The 18,106-nt window shown below is 50.8% G+C and overlaps 6 protein-coding genes across 6 annotated transcripts; 2 read left to right on the forward strand and 4 right to left on the reverse strand.

The window, feature by feature from the left end:
- Positions 1 to 799: 799 nt before the first annotated feature.
- PHYSODRAFT_325463 (hypothetical protein) lies at positions 800 to 2,111 on the forward strand (the record flags this gene model as incomplete). Its single annotated transcript, XM_009521331.1, has 5 exons — positions 800 to 1,010; positions 1,578 to 1,684; positions 1,758 to 1,820; positions 1,877 to 1,961; positions 1,987 to 2,111. 5 exons carry the CDS (start codon positions 800 to 802, stop codon positions 2,109 to 2,111), a joined length of 591 nt encoding a protein of 196 aa, XP_009519626.1.
- A 5,719-nt stretch (positions 2,112 to 7,830) lies between these two features.
- Positions 7,831 to 8,235, reverse strand: PHYSODRAFT_325464 (hypothetical protein; the record flags this gene model as incomplete). The annotated part of the gene is made up of 1 exon (XM_009521332.1): positions 7,831 to 8,235. The coding sequence occupies one exon, from the start codon at positions 8,233 to 8,235 to the stop codon at positions 7,831 to 7,833; it is 405 nt and encodes a 134-aa protein (XP_009519627.1).
- A 2,536-nt stretch (positions 8,236 to 10,771) lies between these two features.
- PHYSODRAFT_481434 (hypothetical protein) lies at positions 10,772 to 11,323 on the reverse strand (the record flags this gene model as incomplete). Its single annotated transcript, XM_009521333.1, has 1 exon — positions 10,772 to 11,323. A coding segment is annotated over one exon (552 nt), but the record flags the coding sequence as incomplete, so codon positions are not given.
- Positions 11,324 to 11,437: 114 nt separating this feature from the next.
- PHYSODRAFT_483158 (hypothetical protein) lies at positions 11,438 to 11,662 on the reverse strand (the record flags this gene model as incomplete). The annotated part of the gene is made up of 1 exon (XM_009521334.1): positions 11,438 to 11,662. The coding sequence occupies one exon, from the start codon at positions 11,660 to 11,662 to the stop codon at positions 11,438 to 11,440; it is 225 nt and encodes a 74-aa protein (XP_009519629.1).
- Positions 11,663 to 12,173: 511 nt separating this feature from the next.
- On the reverse strand, positions 12,174 to 14,068 carry PHYSODRAFT_325465 (hypothetical protein; the record flags this gene model as incomplete). Its single annotated transcript, XM_009521335.1, has 3 exons — positions 12,174 to 12,294; positions 12,377 to 12,575; positions 13,828 to 14,068. 3 exons carry the CDS (start codon positions 14,066 to 14,068, stop codon positions 12,174 to 12,176), a joined length of 561 nt encoding a protein of 186 aa, XP_009519630.1.
- A 2,417-nt stretch (positions 14,069 to 16,485) lies between these two features.
- On the forward strand, positions 16,486 to 17,468 carry PHYSODRAFT_325466 (hypothetical protein; the record flags this gene model as incomplete). The annotated part of the gene is made up of 2 exons (XM_009521336.1): positions 16,486 to 17,127; positions 17,202 to 17,468. 2 exons carry the CDS (start codon positions 16,486 to 16,488, stop codon positions 17,466 to 17,468), a joined length of 909 nt encoding a protein of 302 aa, XP_009519631.1.
- Between the last annotated feature and the right edge of the window lie 638 nt (positions 17,469 to 18,106).

Genomic DNA, 18,106 nt, shown 5'->3' on the forward strand with positions numbered 1-18,106 from the left:
GCTTCAACTGCCCTCTTCACCGTCACTGCCCGTGAGATCGAATCGTCACTCTCACGGGGGTATCCGCCACTGCGCACTGCATCGTCGCCAGGAGCACGCGCCGTCCACAACAGCATTTCTGGCCTTTAAAGGTCGGACAAAGTTCGCGGCAGGTTTAAGTACAGAAGCCGCTATCATATGTTTTTCACCTAGGTGGTTTAAGTACAGAAGACGTTATTACATATTATTCACCTAGGTGTGAAGCTTACCTTGCGAGGTTGGTCTGGCATGGCACAAAGCAATTTGCCATGCCACGCGCACATCGACGCCGCTTCCACAACGATGATGGATATATTTTAGTAAATCGTTTTTTGGTATTTTATTTTTCGTTACAGTTATTTATTTAATTTCAGTTATCGTTACACATCCACCGCGCGCACGCACAGTTACTTCGCTCTGAATGGATTTTACATAGACACAAACACGTTCGACGCTACAGAGTGTATGAATGTGCGTGCATGGAGCTAGAAAATTATAATGTATACAAATATGTACGATTTGTTCAGAATAAATTATAGTGTGCGCGTCTGTCTCTCCATCACGACATCGATCGCGATGCGCCAAACCGCTTTCCGCTCGTTGAGCTATCATTCACTCTCGGTTTTTCCGGCAACCTCTCTAGACCTACAACCAACTCTCGGCTCATCAACACGCGCTTCTTCGTCAACTTCTGGCTCCGTCCTCGTCTTGGAATCCGACAGCACCTGGCATCGAGAGGAGGATCGCTACGTCACCCCGCTGTGTGTGGACCGCTAGTGCGATGGTCTCCACTAAGGGATCTACGAAGAATAGGTCACGAACGAGCGGCAGTGAGGAATTTATGGGAGTCGTAACGCGTCGTCGTTCCCGAGCAACTCGCCGGCGTCAACGTAGTGAAGAGACCAACTCGACCGCGGCTAGCCCCGGTAGTCCCGACTTGGATGAACCTTCATCGCACGATGGCAGCAGCGAGGAGTACCAGTACGAAGGCAGTGACAATGACTAGGACCCAGACGATTCGGACCAAGACGTGTTGTCGGAGATTTCTGAAAGCGAGAAGGCCGTCCTAACAGTACGACAAAGCCAGGGACTGACTATTGATGGGACGCTCGAACACCCAGCACGCTTTGAGTCTCTAGCCGAGGCTCGAGGGGTTTTCGATGGGCTCGAAAACGCACGATTCGCGCTGTCAAACAACAACAGTGTCACCAAACGTCTCTGGTGTACTTCACATGTCGATTGTACAGCTGAGGCACGTATCACTCTTGATCCCGACAGCAAGTTTCGGTTGTCGCGTAGTGGTATGCATACTGTAGTTGTGGCACCGATTGAGACACAGCGGACGGCAATTCACACACCATTACTTCCGGAAATCGCCGGTTTGCTGCTGAGAGGCCAAGGTCCCAAAAAGTGTTTGAACACCCTACGCATAAAATATGGTCTCTCCGAAGAAGTTATCGCCTTGCTGCCATCAGCTTCCCAAGTCCAAAAACAGAGCACACCGACTGCGAAGACGGGGGGATTTCGACCTTACCACCTACGCTGATATCATGGTTTAGGCGACGCCAAGACTCTGCACAACCCCAGCAGCATTTTGTGGTCCCTGGAGGAGATCAACACCATCAGAAAAAAGTTCAAGTGTGACTGCAAAGATTTCTACCAGACGGTATGGCTTTGTGCTCATGTACTAACATGCCTTCACCTCGTCGACACTCTTGATTTGGCGGTGATGCTTCGAGGGCTTCCAGCTCGCAGGCCTCCCGGTAGACCGCGCAAGAAGAGCAAATGTCTCCAGCGAGATGGTGTGAGAGCATCCCAATACTCCGTCGATGCCCTGGTGAAACGGCTTGTGGACAAGCCAGCAAGTGTTATCAACTGGAGCGTGCTAATTGACAAGACAGTGGCTGAGGCGGATGGCGAGGAGTCTCAGCGGACCTATGTTGGTAAGATTAAACCTCCCTTCACTAGGTGGAAAGCGGTTCTGGGAGATCGCGTACGAGGATCAAGACGAGGTGACTGTCCTGGTGGTTGAAGCTCTTGCAAGGACGATCGACTTTTCCTTCCAGATGGGGCACAAGATTGTCCCCAACTAGTGCATACCTTCGATACAACAGCGGTAGCGTGAAGATCCAGCAAAATAGTAATTGGACGGCATAAGGCTAGACGTAGTGAGCACTTCGGGTGCTACGAACTAAGGACCGAGAAACCCGGACATTTGCTATACATTTTTCAATAAATGTAATATAACCCCTCAATGAATGCAACAACACCATCAAAATGGAAACTAGCCAATATAAAATGAAAAACAGTCTTTTTGACCATAAATGAAAAGTAGCCGATGAAAGAATAAAAAAACGCGCCCCACGACCGCTACGAATGACAAGTATTCAAGGTGGTTAGAAGATGTGGCTAGAAGATGTGGTCACGCTACCTTGCGACCCCATAAGTTTAGAACCCTTTCAAAACCTAACGTAAATAGAGGATCTCTTCACCCCCGAAAAAAAATTTCAGGGTAAAAATGACTAGACATGCGAAAGCGCAACAATTGCTAAGAATTTATATAATGCGCCAGGATTCTCGTAAAGGTATCGCTCATGAAGCCGCCTAGGCTCATAGCGCTTCTTATCACTTGCTAGGCAAAAGAGGTGGTGAGTTCGGGCGTATACCGCGGGCTCGTATCCTAGAGATCTAGCGATACGACCACGGAGATGCAGGTGCGCGTCTCAGGTAGCCGACTAAACTGCAGCAAATTCAAAATTCTAAGAGGCGGTGGTAGTTAAACTTCCAGCGATCGAGGTTGCGGTCCGATTCCTCTTCGATTGTCGTGATATGCCCCCAAAAGTCAGCGAAGCACTCCAATGTTGCTGGTAGTCGACGACTACCCAATCAACGACCAGTAGGGAAACACATGGTGTATCAGCTATCTATAGCACTTCCTAAAGTTATATTTGAGTTTTGTATTTAAGCATCTTCTTTGCAATTTTAAACAGCATCTCTCGAAGCAGATCAGATGTACACTCCCCATTTGCTTCGCTCCCCCCTGCTAGTTCTGCTTACATGTCACCTACCTTCGCTGCAGTGACTGGAAGAGGGGGCGACAAATGTCGGCTCCACACCCCTGTGTCGTCTTGTCCTCTTTTAGCGCGGTATCTAGTGATATATACGGTATTCCCCCTCCTTCAGATGAAAAGAAACGTTTTAAGTTGAAAGTAGATAATTGAAAAATTGGGTGAACGGATACATTTCATTCTTATCAGCGAGGTGCATGTTGTAAGATGATACCCGCACGTCTCTAGCACACTTAGACCTTGGTCGTACGGTGATACCAATCTACCTCTGTTAAGAACGCTCCTTATCATTGGGGAAGAAGTCCCCCTTATAATCATGCGACTCCGATTTAGGGAGTTTTTACGTCTCTCATATACACTCCGCTTTACTTTTTACATTAATTCTGAGAATGCGTTAGGGTCCCAATTTAGAATCGCTCACATGGGGACCAAAAAATGAAAAAAAAACCTCGGTTAAGCGACATTTGATGGCTAATAGAAGGTGGTATAGGATAGGATCATCTCGAACTGAACCGACGTCACTATCCAACAATGCCATAAAATCAGAGGGTCGAAGTTATGAGACAGCAAATTCGAATGGAGAACATCAAAAATAGACTTAAACGTGACATTTTACCCTTATTTGGACCCGCTAGGGCCCTTTATTATGCATATTTGCGTGCTAAACTTTATGTCGTCGTTAAAAGGGTCGCTCTGCGGCCGCTGGTAAGAAGCGAAGCTTATTAAGGGTAAGAATTATGCAATCCCCTTATTAGGACTACGGTCCTTATTAGGCGACAATTGACGTCAAATTATCTGCTTTCAGAGGGGAAAAGGTTTGATAGGAAACAATCACTCAGCTGGATTTCGGCAGTTCCGCCCGCGCCTCCTCCCGAAGAGTCGTCCCATACTTTTACCCTTTGGTTACCATAAAAATACATTAGGTCCTATTGTGCAAAAGACGGTTCAAAAGATTGTGTACCCATCGGACGCCATAGTGGAACCAATATATTGTCGGGGCTCTTACCGTGTTTTGAAACGACCGCAACATTGATATTTCGGTCCTTTCTGGCTACAGGGCGTGATTTTTAACAAATCACAATTGAGAAAAGCTGGCAGACAGCGTTGTGTCTCCTGAGGTGCCCGCAAGATCTTCGAAAGAGGGGGCGGCCCCGCTCCAACAACCTAGACAAGTGTCATCTCCATGCGCGCGCCATTGGTGTGAGGGTTGTGCAGCCGTATAACAAGCCAACATGCAGACAGCGCATCATGCTAGCACGAGCGGAGGTGAAAGTATCATTCATACGTTGTTAACGGTAGCCTGGTACACCTGTGGTTCGAATGCTGGTACACTTGTATTTTACTAAAGTGTAATAGCAGAATGTGCACTGCACACTGGCACAACGAAAAGTGAGTGAGGGGTTAACGACATGGTTTCAATGTTTCAATTTCGTGGTCTGTTCATTTTCAGTGTGAAAATACGAGCGAGTTATTACTGTAAGCGTTTGCGATCCATTGCGAAATTCTTCCTCCAGGTGTCATCTGCACACAGCCGCAATGGCCAATGTTGTTGTCGCGACTGTGGCATACAGGGCTGCTAAAACTGTTAGTCTACACGCGTAGGTAGATAACCTCATACTCATGCACGTTGAACACAATAAGGAAATATATATACTTAACGATAACGAGCTCAAAATAATGTTGTTGAGCCCGCTATCGTGCTATCAGGCGTGCAAGTAGGGTATCAAAGCAGATCTGCGACGCTCGAGATCTGCCCAACAGGACTGCAATTGAGTTGACAAATGCAAATCCTTAGTCGAGCATATTTCCACGAGCAACGCAATGAATGAATTAACGCAGACTAGAAAGAAGCAAATAATCGGAGCCTTTAGCGTGTTACTTAACCCTTTCGTTACCGCCATACTGTTCTATATTAAGCTTCCAATACAAAGTTCAAGTCAAACCTGCAAAACCGTACCTAAGGTAAGGTTTAACATAATCTAATCTCAGAGGATTTTCGTTTATTATGCGATTTACTAATGTGATCTCAGAGGTATTTTCGCTTAATCATACATTGTGTCTGGTTTTGCGAGACGCACTATGATTCGCCGAAACTCTTCGGTCCATCACAAATGTGTCAGTACAAGCAGTACCGTGGGTAACATCCATTTTCAATCTTCAGTAGGTTCAAGAGCGCAAGGTTTGATGTGGCCACAGTCGTTTCCAGGGAGCAGCAGGAGCCATGTCCAGTTCGGTGAGAGCGCCGAAGCCATGCGCTGGACGAAGGTCAAGTCGTGGAGGACATGCGGTTGGGAACGGAGGTTGATGCTGCTGGTGTAGTATCCGACGGACGAGCCGCTAAGGTGAGCTGTAAATTGACTAGATGAAAGGTGTCTTTGTCTTGCGCGCGAGTCACTGAGAATTTGATGCCTCCTCAAGTCTGCAGAAAGACCTGGCGAAGGATTCACCGGGGCAAGGAGCATTTCCAAGCTGCAGCAGCGCCTGTTTTGCGTTTCGTTGTCTCTAGTAGAGACTGTGTGAGCCCATCGCGAGGTCAGCATCAGGGCATGGGGACTGAGCCTATCAATTACAGCCGAGCTGGAGTGGAAGCTTCTGCAACGTTGTTATTCTGTCGACAATTCCTTTGGCAGCGCCGCGTCCTACCCAAACAGCCTCGCCAGCTACTCTCACGATTTGACTCGCATATCTCGATCCGGAGCTGGCTGTATCGCTGAGTCTAGCAGAGCCATCCCTCCTGAATTGAGCACGTGCACGTAGTCTCGCCTGTTCGCGATCGGGACCTTATCGACATCGACGAGAACAGCAACACCAAATCACATAAGGGGAACATGAATGAAATCATTAGCAACGACGGTGGCGGCGATTCCCGACCGAATGGTATGGGGTTGAACCGAGTCGACCACACGGAAAGAACTGTGTTTACGCTTGTAAGCTACCAGGCGTCTACGTGTGAGCAAGTGACACTAAGCATACATTGTAGTGGTAGTTAGGGCGAAGATAACAACGTAATATCTATTTCAATATGCGCTTTCGTAGCAAGTAACAACACAGGCCGAGTGTAGCCTATCTACCCGAATAGATCCTCGATGCGATCGCCGAGGTACAACCGAGAGGCAGGTAAACCATACAGAGCCTCCAGTGACATTCCAAACGGTTGGGTCCTTTGCCACTCCGAAGACGAATAGACGTCACACATGCTGCATGGACATCGCTACCAGGTAGATGAGTGTGGGACCTCAGCCACACGATATCCATGGCGATAAGCAAGTCTTGTTTCTAATTGTACCATCGCTCTTGACGTCGTCCTTGCATCACGTGGGTCTGTATCGTTTTCCAAGCAATGGACTCATCGTCGCACATTTGATGATATTGCTCGATGTGCTCGTCTAGGAAATCCCGTCTTCTCAGTCACGAAGCTCTGTGAAATCTCATACGAGCACGAATGTCTTCGCGTGAAATCTGCAACAAGCACAAGTAAGTAAGATTATAATGGAGATGCTCAGCATTCTCCTTACCTCTGAGAGTTCCATGCAAGAATTCAGCCAGCGAAGCATCCACAGATAGTTGTGAACAGATGCCACTTGTCGACATGAAAGTCGTGCATTTCTTTTACAGGTAGTGATGCCACGAAGACATCGATATCACCTGATGAATTCCAGCTGGACTCGTTGGGCTTGGATCAATAGAAGGTGTTAGAATATCTTCATCGACGAGGAAGCAGACTCGAACGTACCCGGCCCTTCGTTGGCACGAACACTGGATACAACGTGTCGAATTCTACGTCTTTCCCGCAACTAAAACGCGCGAGCACCTGAGGTAAAGCATGCCACATTATAAATCCCTTATTGCAAACTACAGCATAAAGGTTGTGTTCATACCTCGTCCTGACCGCTTGGCGTTTTGTACATAGACCTCCCATTCGGCGCCAAACTCTTGGACGGCGGAGGTAGCATGAACGCTCCTCTGTCGCTCCTCCGATCGACCATTTCGCAACGGTCTGAGTGCTTGGATGTGTATCGGCAAATGACGAAAATCCCCCCTCGCAAAGATCGGCTCACAAGGTCAAGGGGTCTTCGAGACCAAATGTCTCGATGTTTCTATGCGGTCTAAAGATCTTCCCTCAGCTGGGATCCATGGGTTGAAACTGAGAACAATACTACGCAGCAGTTGTTGACTGTTGGGCAAGGAACCAAACAGCGAATCCTGGTTAGAGCTCAAAGCCGTAGCAGAGCAGTGCGCGAGTGTGTTGTGTGTCGCTTCGAAGGCAGACGACCAACCCAGAAGACCGATTACTGTGAGCAGCCCAAGGTAGCGTTGTGCAAGCGTCGATATGAGGTCGACCCTACGAAATTGCATCTTTGCCAAGAACCAACTTGGACGTGCTGGCAAAAGTACCATGAATACTATTTCCCGAAACGCGTCTACAACCCCCAAGGTCGTTTGATGCGCAGCTCTCCAATTTACCTGGCCCAAGCCCCGTTTCTAAAGCAGAACAAGAAGCCCAGCCGCGATGCTCAAGCTGACGAAGAGACGGAGAGGAACACACCATGCTCAGAGCGTCGTTAGATGTGTCTGATTGAAGAAGTTACTACCAGCAACCCTACGTTGTCAATAAATTGTGTTTGGCCCTCCACTTGCTCAATAATCCCACCACTAATTATTGAGGTTGCAGCCGTCGCCTGAGTAGAATCCAAATGCAACGACGGACGCGGGTGGCAGAGCCGAATCTCGTCACCGACTGCGCTCACTCCGTCGTCGAGCCACGGTGTGCAATAGATCGCCCCTTGAATAGCGGCGCAACAACGTTATCAGTAGCAGCACAGTCATCTTCAGCAGGAACTTCGATCGTGGGGATCGGAGCTACTCGCGAGTGTCGCGCTCTTGCAACAGAGGTGCCTCCAACGGTGGGCAACGCGTATGCTGTCATGGCGGACAGCACGAACAAGAAGACCAATGTCGAGCACGGCACCGATGCTGTCATGGCTGGCACCACGGAAGAGACGACCAACAGTGAGCTCGACGCCAACGCCACCACGTCAGACAGCACGAACGAGAAGACCAACGGCGAGCACTGCGACCGTGCCGCCGTGTTGGACAGCACGACGAGAGGCCTAATAGGGAGCACGGTGACGAGCCCAACGACGGGCATGACGCCCGTACCGTCACGTCAGACAGCACGGCGGCGAGACCAACGGCGAGAATAACGCCCGTGCAGTCGCGACAGGCACAAAGGCGAACGGCGAGCTCGATGCCAGCATGCTGGCCTCAGCGGCGAGGAGACGGCAACGGTGAACACGACACCCGTGCCGCGATGTCGGGTGTCTACTTGGGAGCGCTGGCGGTCGAGGCTTGAGCAAAATGTGTCAAATTTTGAAATGAGCATGGATTGCAATCACGCCGCGCGCGCAGCTTGAAGGACGCCGATTGGAATCACGCCGCGCGTACAGCGATTGGAATCACGCCGCGCGCGCACGCGAGCTGATTGGCGGAAAAACAAGAGCTCGACGCTCTGATTGGCGGAGTAGGATGTTACCGGCGTGCCGATTGGCGGAATGGCCGAAAAGCGAACCCCAGGCGAAAGCTTAGTTTGGCGCGAAGATCGGTTTCATGGATCCGACCGACGCCATCGTTGTCAGCTGTAATCTGATTGGATGAAGTGGTTGATGTTTATCTACTTCAACCCTGAATTATCATTCTGAATTATCACTCTGAATTGTTACTCTGATATATGTCCACCATATACACTCCTGTTTACGTTGTGCTATTGGCGTCGAGAAGTACCGGTCTCATATTGACCACGATATGAACAATCAAATTCGCGTATTTCGTTTAGGCGTAATGCAATCTATCTCAGTGGCGTCAAAGTTGTGGTAAGGTGACCAGAGTCTAGATTCGTGATTAAACATCCGCATTGCAGGCAACTACTGCGGATGATAGTGCGCTTGCGGTTCCATACGTGTAGTGGCTGCGCCATTCTGTTTATATTGACGAATAACGAGATCCTTCGAGCCATTCGGTTTTGTAGTTTACGCACCAGACATTTTACGCCGAATGTGTTGTTTGTCGTAACAACCTCGAAGAGGGCGTCCATTTCTTCATTCCCAAAACGCACCCCAACCCCCCCCCCCCAAAAAATAACCAAACGTCAAACCTCATATTTAGGAACCATGAACCTAACTTTTACTAAGACCCATTATATATATAGCTTAGAGTAACCAGCCGCGCTGCGCTTGGCTGGGCGCCCCTTCTGCGCCCCCGCTGTTCGCTTCGCTCGCGATAAAAAGATTCTCTCACCTGGCGAGTGCAGTGTTCGGCTCGCTGGAATGCTCGTCGCTGGGCCCGCCTCCGCAAATACCGCGCGGGCTTGCTGCGGCTACGATCCTCGCAACCGCTCACCTCCGTTGGTCGGGCGCTATCGCGCCTCGGGAATATTACACAAAAATTAGCCTAATATTTAGTTACCCCAATACTAAGAGTTATTTATTTTTTGGGGGCAGTTTGGGGGGCGTTTAATTGGGATTTTGGGGAGTAACAAACCGTTTTTATTGAAAGTCCCCAAACAGTTTGGGGAATTTTAGGTGACTTTGGGTACGTTTTGGGGATGATGAAAGTTCTCCCTCGCAGAGTGCATCGAAAACATTTTGAATGCCCTATTCACCGAAGCGCAATAGACTTCACAAACCAGCGAGGTCGCTCTCTGACAGAACCGAACACGAGGGGTACAAATGGCGGCAACAGCACCACCACCGACATGACGACGAAGCCAACCATGCAGTTAAAAACCAGTTGAACGGTGACTAGATCTTGGCAAGTACGGACGGTACGAGCAACATCGCTTCTGGCCATCCGGTACAGCAAATACCGCGCTTGTGCTTACGACTCGACGCCGACGGCTGCCACCAAACACAGTACCGCAGATTGATATCGCCCACGGAATTATTCTGTTCATATGCTACTGTGTTATATTGGAATCAAACATGTATCTTCACGATCGACATGATGATGTATCGCTCATTACATTCATCTGTAACCTTAGCACATGCTAACTACAAATGTAGTATTATTACATTCGCAGGACCAGTGCGTCGTCTTCAACCTCAGGCCACTTGTAAATCGTTTTGACTCAACTTCGTCCACGTCAATGTGGCCTCGATAGTGGCCAACATAGCCGCCAACGTTGCCAACAGGTCTTCAATTCGCCGTCTATCAATATAGTGTAGCATTTACAGTGCCACGCGTGAATTGCATCGAATATAACGCCCGTCGAGGTAATATCGCTCGCGAACGCTTATCATAGGCCTATTTCTAGCCGAGCGCATGGCAAAACGTTGAAGTTTCCCGTGTGCACTGCTCCCTCGAGGCCGCCGTGGTTCCTATCAAATACCGGCTTAGTTTCGCAAATGCGAGTCGATGAAGCACCGTAAGATACAAAATTGGACACGTCCGAAGGTTGGGTGTCTTCTCTAAGGAAATGCCTGGTCTTAGGAAACGGGTAGACCATACCAATACCAAAAACGCTGTAGAAAGCGAGAGCTTCACGGCAGAATAGCTCGAAGTGGATAGAGTTCATAATCTTCGCATCGCAGGCGTAGTGGCACGATTAGACGAGAGCAATACCAATGCTTATGCATACGGTACCGCGATCATGTGTGTGGTGGCTAAAGCTTCGCTACGGGCACTAGCTTCTAGTGCTTAATGTACCAATATGCACTGTGTAGCTTTGCAGACCACGTGACAGAAACTTGGATTGTCTGGTGGAGACTCCAAACCGCACAGAACGGTCGCTTGCAATCCTCGCGGTGGCGCCCGCACAATTTGTCCATGGTGATGGCATGAGCTAGTCTTGGCGCCCTGGTAACGAAGGTTTCGAGTGCGAGATTACTTGATGGATCGAACACGAGGTTGTTCGAGAACACTACGGTGCTCGCCTGCATTGCAGTCATTGTCGTGTTGCGTAGATGGCGAATGTCGTCGTCATGAACGCAGATTTTGGTCAATCTTAAGTGAGAATCCTTTGCGGAGGCAACGATACTCTTTGACAGCTCCGCTAGCTCCCTTTGTACCTCCAATCCAACGCAGCAACCGACGTTCGACTCCAGAGCTACTTGGGCGATGACATTCCCGATTCCAGATCCAACATCCAGAAAAATGTCAGTGGCCTTCAGTATAGGGAGCGCAGACAGCATCGAGGTCACTCCAACTTCTGAAATCTCGCCTGTATGCTGATCGGGATCTCGGCGTCTCGGGGCGACCTGTCATCGAGAAACAGCTCGGAAGAGCTCCCCCATGGCACGATGAGAACAGTCCGCCACGCTTCCCACGGAAGTATTGGTCCGAATGCTGCGATGCACTTATCCGCGTTGCGCACCAGTAAAGAACTGTCTGGGGAAACGATCTAAACGTGTTCCGTGAGTTCGATTCAGCGTTGTTAGCCGGATCTGCAGTTGATGCTGTGTTTTTCCGGCAGATTTCAATTCTCGCCACACTCGATTCCAATCGATCTTGTGCCCTTCATCGCGCTGCTGTTTAGCCAGCCGAAAAAGCAGTCGATCCTCTGCATCGGAGAAGTCGGCCATGTTAGGCTTTCCAATCCAATTCGAAACTGAACCATACTCAGGTCTTGAAATATGGTCCAGAGGGCACTGGATCATATATCAGAGAAACAATTCAGAGTGGTAATTCAGAATGATAATTCAGGGTTGAAGTAGATAAACATCAACCACTTCATCCAATCAGATTACAGCTGACAACGATGGCGTCGGTCGGATCCATGAAACCGATCTTCGCGCCAAACTAAGCTTTTGCCTGGGGTTCGCTTTTCGGCCATTCCGCCAATCGGCACGCCGAGAACATCCTACTCCGCCAATCAGAGCGTCGAGCTCTTGTTTTTCCGCCAATCAGCTCGCGTGCGCGCGCGGCGTGATTCCAATCGCTGTACGCGCGGCGTGATTCCAATCGGCGTCCTTCAAGCTGCGCGCGCGGCGTGATTGCAATCCATGCTCATTTCAAAATTTGACACATTTTGCTCAAGCCTCGACCGCCAGCGCTCCCAAGTAGACACCCGACATCGCGGCACGGGTGTCGTGTTCACCGTTGCCGTCTCCTCGCCGCTGAGGCCAGCATGCTGGCATCGAGCTCGCCGTTCGCCTTTGTGCCTGTCGCGACTGCACGGGCGTTATTCTCGCCGTTGGTCTCGCCGCCGTGCTGTCTGACGTGACGGTACGGGCGTCATGCCCGTCGTTGGGCTCGTCACCGTGCTCCCTATTAGGCCTCTCGTCGTGCTGTCCAACACGGCGGCACGGTCGCAGTGCTCGCCGTTGGTCTTCTCGTTCGTGCTGTCTGACGTGGTGGCGTTGGCGTCGAGCTCACTGTTGGTCGTCTCTTCCGTGGTGCCAGCCATGACAGCATCGGTGCCGTGCTCGACATTGGTCTTCTTGTTCGTGCTGTCCGCCATGACAGCATACGCGTTGCCCACCGTTGGAGGCACCTCTGTTGCAAGAGCGCGACACTCGCGAGTAGCTCCGATCCCCACGATCGAAGTTCCTGCTGAAGATGACTGTGCTGCTACTGATAACGTTGTTGCGCCGCTATTCAAGGGGCGATCTATTGCACACCGTGGCTCGACGACGGAGTGAGCGCAGTCGGTGACGAGATTCGGCTCTGCCACCCGCGTCCGTCGTTGCATTTGGATTCTACTCAGGCGACGGCTGCAACCTCAATAATTAGTGGTGGGATTATTGAGCAAGTGGAGGGCCAAACACAATTTATTGACAACGTAGGGTTGCTGGTAGTAATTTCTTCAATCAGACACATCTAACGACGCTCTGAGCATGGTGTGTTCCTCTCCGTCTCTTCGTCAGCTTGAGCATCGCGGCTGGGCTTCTTGTTCTGCTTTAGAAACGGGGCTTGGGCCAGGTAAATTGGAGAGCTGCGCATCAAACGACCTTGGGGGTTGTAGACGCGTTTCGGGAAATAGTATTCATGGTACTTTTGCCAGCACGTCCAAGTTGGTTCTTGGCAAAGATGCAATTTCGTAGGGCCGACCTCATATCGACGCTTGCACAACGCTACCTTGGGCTGCTCACAGTAATCGGTCTTCTGGGTTGGTCGTCTGCCTTCGAAGCGACACACAACACACTCGCGCACTGCTCTGCTACGGCCTTTGAGCTCTAACCAGGATTCGCGGGCAACACAAGTGGGAGCGATTGGTTCTGTTGCCTTGGTCTCGGTTTCGCCTTCCGCGCTGCTTGAGTCAACACTTGAGTAAGTGCAGGATCCCGTGTACAACATGCCGTCGTCGTCGTCCAGCGATTCAGTCCATGATCCATCAAACATCTCGCGAACTAATGATGCCACAAATGATCGGTGTTTATCGCGCCCACTACGAGTAGAACCTTCCTCATCACCACCCAGTAAGTCTTCTTCTCCATTCCATTTATCCTACTCCGCCAATCAGAGCGTCGAGCTCTTGTTTTTCCGCCAATCGGCGTCCTTCAAGCTGCGCGCGCGGCGTGATTGCAATCCATGCTCATTTCAAAATTTGACACATTTTGCTCAAGCCTCGACCGCCAGCGCTCCCAAGTAGACACCCGACATCGCGGCACGGGTGTCGTGTTCACCGTTGCCGTCTCCTCGCCGCTGAGGCCAGCATGCTGGCATCGAGCTCGCCGTTCGCCTTTGTGCCTGTCGCGACTGCACGGGCGTTATTCTCGCCGTTGGTCTCGCCGCCGTGCTGTCTGACGTGACGGTACGGGCGTCATGCCCGTCGTTGGGCTCGTCACCGTGCTCCCTATTAGGCCTCTCGTCGTGCTGTCCAACACGGCGGCACGGTCGCAGTGCTCGCCGTTGGTCTTCTCGTTCGTGCTGTCTGACGTGGTGGCGTTGGCGTCGAGCTCACTGTTGGTCGTCTCTTCCGTGGTGCCAGCCATGACAGCATCGGTGCCGTGCTCGACATTGGTCTTCTTGTTCGTGCTGTCCGCCATGACAGCATACGCGTTGCCCACCGTTGGAGGCACCTCTGTTGCAAGAGCGCGACACTCGCGAGTAGCTCCGATCCCCACGATCGAAGTTCCTGCTGAAGATGACTGTGCTGCTACTGATAACGTTGTTGCGCCGCTATTCAAGGGGCGATCTATTGCACACCGTGGCTCGACGACGGAGTGAGCGCAGTCGGTGACGAGATTCGGCTCTGCCACCCGCGTCCGTCGTTGCATTTGGATTCTACTCAGGCGACGGCTGCAACCTCAATAATTAGTGGTGGGATTATTGAGCAAGTGGAGGGCCAAACACAATTTATTGACAACGTAGGGTTGCTGGTAGTAATTTCTTCAATCAGACACATCTAACGACGCTCTGAGCATGGTGTGTTCCTCTCCGTCTCTTCGTCAGCTTGAGCATCGCGGCTGGGCTTCTTGTTCTGCTTTAGAAACGGGGCTTGGGCCAGGTAAATTGGAGAGCTGCGCATCAAACGACCTTGGGGGTTGTAGACGCGTTTCGGGAAATAGTATTCATGGTACTTTTGCCAGCACGTCCAAGTTGGTTCTTGGCAAAGATGCAATTTCGTAGGGCCGACCTCATATCGACGCTTGCACAACGCTACCTTGGGCTGCTCACAGTAATCGGTCTTCTGGGTTGGTCGTCTGCCTTCGAAGCGACACACAACACACTCGCGCACTGCTCTGCTACGGCCTTTGAGCTCTAACCAGGATTCGCGGGCAACACAAGTGGGAGCGATTGGTTCTGTTGCCTTGGTCTCGGTTTCGCCTTCCGCGCTGCTTGAGTCAACACTTGAGTAAGTGCAGGATCCCGTGTACAACATGCCGTCGTCGTCGTCCAGCGATTCAGTCCATGATCCATCAAACATCTCGCGAACTAATGATGCCACAAATGATCGGTGTTTATCGCGCCCACTACGAGTAGAACCTTCCTCATCACCACCCAGTAAGTCTTCTTCTCCATTCAGCTCCGGGTTGGACGCTAACCGATGACAAATATACGCGTTACACCTTGACTTTTTGCGGAATGAGGCGAGTGTCGTCAAGCACACTGCGGATAACGCTACGGATCGGTTGTGTAAGCATTTGATTCACGCAATCTGGCCCAACGCATCGGTTGAACCTATAAACCCAATACATTTTCCAAGTCAGAGCCCATCTAGAAATCCAGGTTGGATGTGCGAGCAATCGCCCGGGAAGTTGACGTCCCCGGGCGATTGATTGTATTGCTACCGAACCAGCGTACTGATAAGGTCAGGATTCCCAGGAGATCCTCAGTGGTTGACCTTCCCTCTGATCCAAACAACCGATTCGAAGGGGGTACACAAGGTGCGGTAACTGACCGAGTCCCAGTAAAGGTCCCGGGAACTCACGGCCCCGGATAAATCCCTCGTCCGGGCGGGCCGTCTATGTACTAGGAGATTCGCTCTCTCTAGTTCCCTAGATTCTCTGTCTAGGAACGCAACCCGGGAACTGGCGGAGTGTCGAGGGCGAAAGCTCAAGGCGCTACATCACATTTGATTCCCCCCAAAAATCGAGGCTATGTTCACACCATATGTCTACATATGTCTCGTACTACATGTATACACATGCTATTAGTACAAATTTCAATGTGACCTTTTATGAGTTTTTTATGCACGTTGGAGTGGTGGCAACACCACCGTTGGCGGCACAATGAACCTCGTGTGGAGTTCACTCGGCGCAGCTGTTGCTCATGAAAACTTGCATGTAGGGTCCGCTGTCGTTCAAGCTGCGCGCTTGCACTGGAATTACTGGTAATTGTGCTTTTGTCTTTGATATAGCGACCAAATCTTGTGTTGCGATAGCGATTTGCACCATTTTTCCAGAGATGACGTTTGGTTCTTCATCTCAACTAAAAACTTAGCGGTGTCAACATGTACTGGTTGTCTACAATGCTGAAGTTACAAGCTTTCTATTGCGGGTCTTCTTGCCATGATCCGCGAAGTAGTTTTAAAGTTATGGTCTGAAATATCAGGTTGATGTATCATTTCATTGTGCCAGTACAATAGTTCGAAGAACTGTGTTAGGGGGCCTTAGAAAAGTTTTATCCTGCAACATAATAGTCAGCGTTTTTAAGTTCGCAGTTCGAACTGTGTTAGGGAAAGGCTTAGGGGGCCTTTTTGGAAAAGTTTGAAGCACTGACATCTTTTGCTTGATGTAGCAGTGCATACCAGTACAGGCCTTTTTTTACTTTTACTTACACTAGTGGAGCATCACGGTCGCTGCGCTCATGTTGCTTTAGGGGACGACCCCCAAAACGATTTTGACCACAGAGTTTTGGAGGACGTCCCCACTCCAGGAATTTGAGTACTTCCCTGTCACGTTCCCCATTTTCTTGGCTATTTTGCAAACAAAGTCCCCCTTCAACCCAAGCACCAAGCACCATGGCCGCCTACCCCGCCACGTTCAAGGCCTACGAGTACTACAAGTACGGCGACGCCATGGAGGAGATCAAGTTCAATGCCAACGTGACCCAGAAGCCGCTCAAGGCCGACGAGCTGCGCGTCAAGGTCTTCAGCGCCGCCGTGAACCCCGTGGACTACAAGCTGGTCACGTACGGCCCGCACATCCTGCCGCACACGCCCACGGCCGAGAACCCCTTCCGTGTGGGCTTCGACATGGCCGTCAAGGTCGTGGAGGTGGGCAGCGACGTCAAGGACTACAAGGTGGGCGACGAGATCTTCGCCATGCCCGGCTTCGTCAGCTTCGGCACCTTCGGCGAGTACATCAACATTGAGACCAAGTACGTGGCTCCCAAGCCCAGCAGCATGTCGTGGAACGAGGCGGCCGGCGTGCCGCTGGCCGGCCAGACGAGCTGGCAGGCGCTCGTCACCTACGGCAAGCTCCAGAAGGGTCAGCGCGTGCTCATCCTGGGCGGAAGCAGCGGCACCGGCGTGTTCGGCATTCAGATCGCCAAGGCGCTGGGTGCTGAGGTCATCACGACGTGCAGCCACCGCAACGTGGAGCTGGTCAAGTCGCTGGGCGCCGACCAGATTATTAACTACACCAAGGAGAAGTGGAGCGACGTGCTGGCCGAGCACTCGATCGACTTGATCTACGACTGCGGCATGAGCCGGCCTCGTGGAATGACGCCGCGCAGAAGGTGCTCAAGGAGAAGACCGGCATCTTCGTGACAATTCTGACGGTCGACAAGCCCATCGAGTCGCCCATTGGAGCTACCTTTCACCAGATCTTCAACGCGCCATGCACCGAGTACCTGCTGGAGGTCAAGAAGCTGATTGACGCTGGCAAGGTCAAGACGATCATCGACTCGGTGCACCCGCTCGAGAACGTGATGGAGGCTTTCAAGGTTCAGATGTCCAGCCGCGCCCGGGGCAAGATCATCATCGAGATCGCCAAGGAGTAAGCAGTCACGAAGTGCCAATTGGATGTAATACTGTAGAAACATAAAAATCAACGGAGTGTTGGCCTATACACAACTGTTCTGATTGAAAACCGTGTCACCTCGGTAGAACATGCAAAACTGTTTGGTTTCGGGGACCCCGGCAGGTTATCCTATCTATTGATGCATCTGCACATCTCGTGCGTGCAGCACGAGGCGAAGCGGAATGGTGAATCCCCATCCTGCTTCGCCTTCCCCATTAGCGAGTAGGTGATCTATTGCGAAATTCGTTGTTGTATTTGGGACAGCCTACGCGCCCAGGTTTCCCAGGTTAGAAACATACTCAGATTTCTGATTATGCAGGTATTGTCCAGGTGATGCCCCAGGTTATATCCAGGTATATGAATTATGAGCGTTATCAGATGAAAGTAATTTAAACAAGGATGGTTAAATTACCAGAACAGTTAATGTCCAGGTTAAAAACCTGGAAAACTCATGTGCGTAGTACTTGATGAAAAGTGAAAATGACGGCCTACAGGCTGTGTCGGATGCATTCTAGCCATTCATTTCCTGTTTCAGTGTCTAGGTAGTTTGCAGGTATGCAACCTGGAAAACTCATGTGTGCACTACTCGGCAAAAAGTCGAGGTGCGTCGATTGGTAT

Source organism: Phytophthora sojae, assembly GCF_000149755.1.
Source record: "Phytophthora sojae unplaced genomic scaffold PHYSOscaffold_2, whole genome shotgun sequence".
NCBI lineage: Eukaryota > Oomycota > Peronosporomycetes > Peronosporales > Peronosporaceae > Phytophthora > Phytophthora sojae.